Source organism: Trichogramma pretiosum, unplaced genomic scaffold, assembly GCF_000599845.2.
Source record: "Trichogramma pretiosum strain Unisexual culture from Peru unplaced genomic scaffold, Tpre_2.0 scaffold132, whole genome shotgun sequence".
Taxonomy (NCBI): Eukaryota; Metazoa; Arthropoda; class Insecta; order Hymenoptera; family Trichogrammatidae; genus Trichogramma; species Trichogramma pretiosum.
This window is the reverse complement of record NW_019640890.1, coordinates 14,310-23,905: the sequence shown is the minus strand read 5'-3', so window position 1 is coordinate 23,905 and position 9,596 is coordinate 14,310. Positions and strand designations below refer to the sequence as shown.

The 9,596-nt window shown below is 42.4% G+C and overlaps 1 protein-coding gene across 1 annotated transcript; it reads left to right on the top strand.

Moving 5' to 3' along the window:
* The first annotated feature begins 389 nt into the window (after positions 1–389).
* LOC106649464 lies at positions 390–8,682 on the top strand. The gene is made up of 8 exons (XM_023457661.1): positions 390–395; positions 2,626–2,845; positions 3,563–3,694; positions 6,041–6,313; positions 6,387–6,578; positions 6,674–7,126; positions 8,277–8,534; positions 8,607–8,682. Exons 1-8 carry the CDS (start codon positions 390–392, stop codon positions 8,657–8,659), a joined length of 1,587 nt encoding a protein of 528 aa, XP_023313429.1. The 3' UTR covers positions 8,660–8,682.
* The last annotated feature ends 914 nt before the right edge of the window (positions 8,683–9,596 follow it).

Here is a 9,596-nt window from a genome sequence, read left to right as displayed (position 1 = left end):
AATGGAGCTGCTGCGGAGGATACATAAACGACGGCTACGACTGCGGGAGAGAGAGAAAGAGAATATAAGAAAAAAAAAAGAAGAAAAAAAGTCCGGTAGGCAACTTTTTACCCCCGCGCGCGCTTAAATAGGCTCCGAGCTGCGAAATCTTATCTATTTACTTCTTACTTATGGAAGTCTGTGCAGCTACAGCAGTAGCAGTAGCTCTCGGTTCTTGCTTCGCAGAGAGAGAGAAGAATTTCCAGAGCAATATTGTAACGAGGAAGCTCGAGCGATCAGCTGCTTCATGTATCTTGGCTCGTCGAGCTTCAACGAGCTTTACACGAGATGTTTTCTCGAGCTCGATCGAAGTTCGGATCGATTGTATGGGTGGAAAGTCCTTATAGATAATGGAAGTAAATATGATTTTTAAAACAAGAAAATCTAGGCGCAAGCAAAAGTTAATTAGATTAGACCCTTCTATTACATCTCGAGGTATGCGCGTACTCGAACTGCAGCAGATAATGAAACCACATACGGGTCGCTTCGGGACATCTGTGAAGCCCGCATATCTGTATTATCATAGTCCTCTCCCTGCTGCATAGTATTATCAAAGGGATAATCAAAAGGATCGAGTAAGTAGGGACAAAGAAGAAACGAGAATATAAGCGCGATTTTTCAAAGTTTTCCTCGAGCTCGAAAAGAGCAAGAGTGCATAGTACGCGTGGGGCAACGGTTGCATTGTGTGTTGCTGCTGCTGGTGAGCGCTCATCGCGCGGGGGCGAGTATCGTGGGAAAAGTTACTGTTAAGCGATTAGTCGCTGACGTACTTTTCGCGCGTCTCTCTCCTCGCGCGCTCGCGATACATTTTTTTTTTCGGTGCGCGTGGATTTTACGTATATATATATATATTGCGCTCGTCGTTTAATTCGAGAAAGCTCCATGGCTTCTCTCGATAGAGTCGAAATACACGCGATTGGTAAATAAAATTTTCGCATACGTTCGCCGTCGTCTCACCTGAAGCGAGTGAATTTTACAGAAATGTACATAGCTGTAGCGTTGATATGAGGGTTTATCAATTGAGTCGTACGCGTAATTTTAATGACTTTATTTGTGAGGATGTATTATAGGATCGAAATCGGAGTCTTATGATATACGTTGTACATATAATATACATATTATATCTTTAACATGATTAAAGATAATTATTAATATTATAATATTAAGATAATGATACAATATATTGTAACAGTTAATATTTAAAAAATACTAATAAATACATACATCTAAATAAATACACTTATATACTAATCGCACACATTTTTGCCACTCGCGAGTTTACAATGCTCCATCTGTCGATCGGAACGAAAAGCTCGCGATCGAACGCGATACCGTCGATCACGACATCATTGCGTTACATATACAAAACAAGAATTCCGAAATGTTAATCCTTACACTCGCTATCATAAAATAAAAGAAACACCGATTTCCAAAATTAATTTCTACGCGGGCTTCGATGAGTTTATATTCTTGAAATTATCGTGTTCGCTCGTTTTTCACGGGCTAAACTAGCCCGAATTTCCATTAGAAACGTTTCACATCGAAAACAGTCCAAATTATTACAATCCGATCGATCTAGCATCGGAGGAGTCACGCATAATTGCTCGGGTGTATTTAGTTGTTTACCTTTGGCAATGATCTCAGGAGCTGGCTCGAGCTTTACGAGGTGCTAATCATTATTATATCATCGCCAGCCTGTGTGCACCTATGCAGCATTAGGAAAAGAGCATTGGACGCGCCGATTACCGTCGTTGCTTTTTGTCCATACACCTCTACGCTACACGAACACGCACAGCCGGTGCACAACGGGCGAGAGTTAACAGATGATAGCGCACCTACTTCTACATATATATAGGGCTCGACTCTCGACTCGCGAGCATCGTCATCGTAAACGAGCAGCGTGGCGCACTACTACTACTATATATACACCATACGATGATAAGTCGAGCGAGGCAAAAAATTGCCGGTTATAAAACATAACTGCGTGCCGAGAGCAGCAGCAGCAGTATATAGTCCAGGAAGTCCAAGAGCATAACTGCAGCGAGCTCTCTTATATAGCCTCTCTCTCTCTGGATGACTGCCGAGTAGAACTGCCGATCGTCGATCTCTCTCTCTGTCTATGTGTACGTGCGTGAGCAGTGATCACGGCACGCGGGTAGTAGGCCCCCGCCGCTGCACATCATGTGTGTTGTGTGTGTGTATATACTTTACTCGAAAGTGCTTATTTTTTGGCCTACTACCGCGAGCCAGAGATGATTTTATGATTTTATGTACATGTGTGTATACAGCTCTAGCTTTTACGCAGGCATGCCTACCGATCTACTCGCCTTACCGATCTAGATATTATTCCGCTACAGTTTTAATTATCGGCCGAAGCAGTAGTAAATAAGGCCGATATTATTACGATGGCTACTTTATGGCCGCTAACTGCTCGCGAGAGCTGCTGCGCTTTATACTACATTTTACTTTTTTTTCGTATACATATAGACTTAACCCCGGGATTATCGTCAATTATCGTATATGCATAATCATACGTGACCGCAGCTTGTACCGTTTTTTTAAGCTAACCGATTTTCTTCTTTGCAGTTTCTGTCGTCGTCGTCGAGCTCGGGGCAGGAGCAGCCAGATCAGCAGCAGCAGCAGCCTGCGGAAGACTACGTGGTGGCGCCTCCGGCCCTACGGATCGGTGACGAGTGCCAGCGCAATCGGGACTGCGACGCGGCGGTGCCGCGCTCGCGCTGCGAGCTCGGCTACTGCGCCTGCCAGGCCTACTTCGCGCCCTTCAACGGCACCCGATGCTTGGAGTGTGAGTATATTGCGCAATATCATTATTATCATCATTATGATTACGATGTATCGTTTACACGATCTCGATGATGACGACGACGACTCCCGCGTGAGCACGCACGTCTTACATAATTATCAAAGCGTATATGGTATAGCTGCTGAAATGCGCGGGAGAGAGAGAGAGAGAAAGAGCATCGAGAGTTCTTTGCCACCTTTATTATTCTCATCCGCGTGCAGGTTTTCCTTCCTCCGTATATACCTTCTCTCTCTCTCTTCGTAACCCTTCCTTCCTTCCTCCTATTCTTCCTTCGTTTATATATTCGTCCTTCTCGGTTCTTCTCACAACATACACACATTGCTGCACTTTCCCAGGATTTTTAATGCCGCAGCACGGAGTACTCGTTAAGCGCACGACGACGAGGACGACGATGCGCTCCATTCCTTCAAGATTTTTCCTCGCGATTAAGAGTATATAGTGTGTATAAGAGAGGCTCGCTGCTATCGTGTTAACTTTATCTCTCTTACTCTCTCTCTCTCTCTCTCTCTGGATGGATGCAGCTTATATATAGGGGGGCGATGAGACGTGAATACTTTATAATCGCAATTAAGGGCCCGGCGCAGAAGAAGAGGCGATATCCTTTTTTCTTTTTGTCAATTCGCGTCAAGACGCTAAGCTTATGCATAGAGAACTTTTATCGTTATTATATTTATTTATTTATTTGTGCATTTCTTGCAGCCAAGCTGTTGGGCAAGGACTGCCTCGTCGACGAACAGTGCACGCTGAGAGTGGGAAACAGCACCTGTCGCGAGAACGAGTGTCGCTGCCTCCATGGGTATCTAGAGTATCACGGCCACACGTGCTTGCCTCGTAAGTATATACATACGATACGAATAAAATGAATTATCGCTCGAGAAAAATTGCCGAAGTCGATCCGCGGGAAATTTGTTTTGCCCCGCGAGAGGGATCGAAAAACTGTTATGGTATTCAAAGAGCTATTAGGTGTATATTGTATGAGCTTTGAGAGCGAGCATCGACTCATGAGTCATGCCGCCCCGTCCGAACAAACGGATCATTAATGTGTATAGGGTATTATATACCCATCCTAGCTGCAATTTATGAAAACCGCAAAGGTACATTTGCGGTTTATTTACAGATACTCGCGCGTAAACAACGCCGATAATGTACGGTCTTTTGTTCGTTTCTGTTGTTTTTTTTTGTTCTTTCTTTCTTTCTCTCTTTTCTTCTTCCGAACGGATCGATCGATGATTTACTCGCGTGGTCGACGAGAAAGAGAAAAAAATGACACATAAGAATGTACGAAAAATATGTCATCTATTTGAAAAAATACGCCTTTCATCCTGCGCTTCTAATTTTAGATTTGTTAATCCCTATATAAATATTTCGCATTTTATCTGCCTTGTGTGTGTGTGTAGAAAAAATTGAGGCTGTAAAGGACGAAATTATAGTCAAGCGGATTTTGTGCAACGAGAGACTATAGGGAAATAAGGATATGATTGCGCATTTCTTTCTCAAACAAAAACTTGTGTTTGAGCTTACGATGTAGCTAGCTTTTCCTAAATATAGTGAAGAAAAATGGTCTGGATTTCTCGGAAAAAAGTTATGAAAATCAAATCGTAATCGAAACTAGCCTGCACCGATAGATGGCGAGTGTATTTATCAATAAACCTGCAAGAGTCTGATTCGAAATAATTGTATAAGTTAAATCAAGAATCGAACGTATCAATGTCGTGATTTTATTATTTTTCCAACATTAATATGGTGACTTACAAAAATTGAAGAGTTTACGGAAGGCTTCCTCAGACATTAATATGGTGATGTCAACTTTTGAAGAGTTTACGAAAGGCTTCTTCAGAGGGATCTACAGTGGCTGCTATGTGGGGGAGAATGGAGTAAACCACACACGTAGAGACAGAGTAGAGCCCTTATAACAAACTATCCACGAGTTGTCACTTGCAGATTTTCATGTAGCGATACTCGTCACCTTGCGGTACAAGTCAGAATTAATTATAATTGACTTCCGTTTTAAAAGTTATAATTGGTATTTCAAGTTATAATTGGTATTGAAATTTTATAAAATTAATATCGGATTAATAAATATCAATTAATAACTCACACTTGCATTAATAGCTCGCTTTTCCTAAACACAGCGAAAAAAAAAATAAAGCAAAATGCTTAAAATTAATAATGATCTAATAACAAAAAAATTATCATATTACATAATTAATACTGATTATGAGTCTGAATATCTCAGAAAAAGTTATGACAATTCAATCGTAATTGAAACTAGCCGTTATCGCTAGATGGCGAGTGTCTTTATCAATAAACCTGCAAGTGGCTGATTCGAAATAATTGTATAAGTTAAAACAAGAATCGAACGTATCAATGTCGTGATTTTATTATTTATAAAACATTAATATGGACATGTTTGAACAATTTGAAGGGCTTACGGAAGGCTTCCTCAGATGGGTTTAAAGTGGCTACTATTGCGGGTAGTCAGTTGAATGTAACATCTGACAGTTCAGGCAACACCCATTCAACTGACTGCCCAAAAAGGATCTTCGTTATTTTGATATAAACGAGGCTTTGTATGTGGGGGAGAAACAGAAGAATAGTGACCATTTACGTAGAAACAAAATATAGTCCTTATAACGAACCATCCACGAGTTGCCACTTGCAGGTTTTCATATAGCGATACTCGCCACCTTGCGGTAGAAGTCAGCATTAATTATAATTGACTTCTGTTTTAAAAGTTAAAATTGGAACCTCCTTGCGAGATACGGTAAGGCCGGGCGGGTCCCGGAATGAAAGTATTTCGACGGCAACGCGCTGCAGGGCGAACTAGAAGGCACGGATACAAACCTAGTTCAACGCAATTATTTATCAACTTCGATCTTGAATATATAAAGTCTTTGAAACATTTTTTGCCACTTGCGAATTTCCAATACTCTATCTGTTGGCGTAATTATAAAGCTCATAATTAAACATGGCACTATCGATAAAACTTGTCACGAGAAATGTTTATATTGCAAAGATCTTGCAGAAAAAAAATACAATGTTAGACAAATAAATAAATAGTAATAAATAACTACTGCATGTATCATTACCGATCTAGATTTTATTCTACGAACGGTAATTCAACTCGGAACAATTTTTCGATCGACTCGACAATAACCAAAACTTTTTCCCCGCCAGCGGCCAAACTGGGCCAGATCTGCTACAGCAACAAGCACTGCCAGCTCTGGGACAGCGACACGCACTGCGACTTTCTGCTGCCCGATCTGTTCGGCCGGTGCCAGTGCACGGCGCCGATGCGCCAGGACGGCGACGTCTGCCGGCCCGACGAGCTGGTGAGGCCCGCGGCACCCATGACCTCGCAACCGGCCCGCAACGCCAACGACAACGAGGTCGACTTCGACGACAAGCGCAGCTACAATCTCACGCCCCAGTCGGACGACGACGATGCCGGTATATATATGATATTTACGTAATTTAGCGTAGAAAAAAAATATTTATTATATCATTTTTCGTATTCGCGCAGGTGCTCAGTTGTCTTGGTTGAGAAACGCGACGATGCTGCTGTCGACGGTGGCACCCACTCAGCTGATGCCGATGAACCTCGTGACCAGGCCCTCGGTGCGGGCTGAGCTTCAGCCGAACGAGCTGCCCGTGGACGACTCGATCGTCGTCGAGGCGGAGAACACGGAGCTCGCTCAGTCGATGCCGACTTCAAGTGAGACACATCATTATTACCCATTAAAATTTTTTTTTTCTAAAACAATTACATGTACCGTAACACACCGCACGCGAACTGCGTTACAGTAGCAGTCGGACCCCAGCAATCGGCCATCAAGACCGACCGCCACGACGAGGCGGGCGCCCTCAATCTGTCGCCCGTGTCTCTCGGCCAGGCCTGCTTCCTCGATCTCGAGTGCAAGCTCGCCGACCCGAACTCGCGCTGCCACGACGGCGCGTGCGACTGCGCGCTGCGCGCCAGCAACGGCACCTGGTGCAGCGCCAGGCGCACCGGCTGCGCCCCGGGCACGTTCCAGTGTCGCGCCACCGGCCAGTGCATCAGCTGGTACTTCGTCTGCGACGGCAAGCAGCACTGCCCCGACGGCAGCGACGAGGAGTGCCAGCTGGGCCGGGGCCGCTCCAAGTGTCCCGAGCAGGCCTTCAAGTGTCACTCGAGCGGTAGGTGCGTCTCGAGGGCGGCCCTCTGCGACGGCGTCAAGGACTGCCCCAACAACGAGGACGAGCAGGCTTGCGGCGATCGAAGACGTACGTATATATGATAGTTGTTGCTTATTGAGCTTTTGAGTCAGAATTAAGTATCGTGCGATTCACGATTAAAAGATGACGAATTATACTGTCAAAATTTGAGCGCGTATGATTTTATGTACAGTTATACAAAAAATTATGTACTACATTGTTAAGAATATGCACATGAACATGAATGTAGTATAGTGGAGAGATTTTTTTGCATCTATCCAGATGAGTTCAATTTCATACTGAGCCATTAAAATTAATGTAACGTTATTTACATTAACATTTTTAATTTGACGATTTAATTTCTAGAGCAATTAAAACCATTCTATACAAGCGCTTTGACTTATACAATTATTTTCACTTTGCCACTTGCAGAATCACAGATAAATATATACGCCATCTAGTGGTCGAGCCTGACTTTAACTATGATTGAATTTTTCAAGCCAAAACATCAATCAGTATTTAAATTTAAGTACAGAATTAAATCTCTTTTTTTCGTTTGTGCATTATAATTAAAGTATTTGATTGCTGTCTCGTATATTTTTTATAGTTAATGGGAAAAAATAAATCGCTACTTATACTTACATTTTCAACATAGATTTCATACGAAAGTACTTTGAATAGAGTTCAATATAAATAACATTAATATAAAAGTCTGGGCTTACATAAAATTGGCACTAAATTCAAGTTCTTTTTTCGCAGAAGCTGTATTGGTACTTTTACAGTTTTATAAAAGTACAATATTTTCGGCTCATGCTTTTTAAGGAGATCCGTACCTCGGCTAAAAATTAAAATTTTCAAACGTGTTTTCTGAAACTGCACTAACAAGGAGACCACATGAGATGCGGGTCACCAAATGGGCCTGAGGGCCCATTGGATCAAACTAAGCATAGGGGGCTTCATTATTAGGTACCAGCAGACCAGAAAAAAAATTTCAGGACATTTGGTGACCCGCATCTCATGTGGTCTCCTTGTAAGTGCTAAAATGCTCTATAGGAACCTTAAGAACATTGAAATTAAGATTGCCACAAAGCCTTTTAAAGAAATATTAAGCAAAAAATTGAAAAGCTCGTTAAAAATCTCAAAGTGTCATTTTTCAAATTTTCACTTTCAAAAAAAATGTCAAGTCCTCGATTTTGATTATATCTATCCAATTTCACAGGATGCCCGGAGGGCGCGTTCCGCTGCAACAACGGCCAGTGCCTGCCGGCCTACGAGTTCTGCAACGCGGTGGTCTCCTGCCGGGACGGGAGCGACGAGCCGCGCGCCGCCTGCCGCACGCGCAACCGTAGCCGCCTGTCGGCCAACCGATTCTGCCCGTTCCGATGCGCCAACGGGCGCTGCCGCTCCGACGCCATCACCTGCAGCGGCAAGGACGGCTGCGGCGACAACTCCGACGAGATACATTGCAACGTTTGCAGTGAGTATATATATATTAGTCGACGACAAATGAAGTAATTATAATTCTCATTATTTTTTTTTTCTTTCCCAGAATGCCCTCCTTTACTGCACGATTTGGAGTTTAGACGAGCCGCTGCGGCGTAATTAGAACATCGATTGCGCTTCGAACGATCATCACCATGCTCTTCCGCTATTTAGTAATCGCGCGGTGCNACGTATTCGATACCAATTATAAAGAAATTTGCCGATTTAAGAATGAACGATCTTCAATCGTTTCCAACAGCCAACTGAGACGATGGTATGAACGTTGGCTTATACCATATTAGTGTGAATACTCGAGCGCTTGGGTGCAGCGCAGGGATTCCCTCAGCAGCGGTACTAAAACTGACTCACATAAAAGTGCGGTTAAAAACTGCGGGTTTGATATACAGGGTGCGGCAAAGTATGGAGACACCTGAAAATTTCGCATAATAAGCGTAGAAAAAAATCAAAAACCTCATAACCGACGTATTTTTCGATGAGGAATCCAATGGTGACCTTGAATTTGATCTTGAACATAACCTTTAAGCTCCAGCGACCCAAAAATCGATTTTTCAAATGGAACCCCCACTTTTTTATTGCAGATTTGAAAAGAGCACAAAAATTTTCGTTGAAACATGTATTTTGTTTTTTTTTCAAGGTCATTTTAAGGGCGTTATAGACGCAAATAAAACCCCAATTTAACCTAAAATTAAGTTCTTAAATTTTCAGGTGTCTCCATATTTTTGTCGCACCCTGTATATATCCTAATTGTAATAGAAAAATCGCCAAATTGAAAAGTTTTTATGAGCTTTATCACACAAGCAGAAAAAATTTTCTCAATGTGTATACTTATTTTAAATATTAATACTTCAATCATTCTAAATTGAGGTTCATTGAATTTTCGAAATATCTGCAGTTTGATTTTTCATCTAATTATTAAAAAGCATTTGGATCAGCGGTTGTCAATCTTGTTATCGTGTCAATTTAACCCTTGCTACGGTCTGGCAGTAATATTGACGCTCGTAGAATAACCATTACATCCAATATAAACTTATAAATT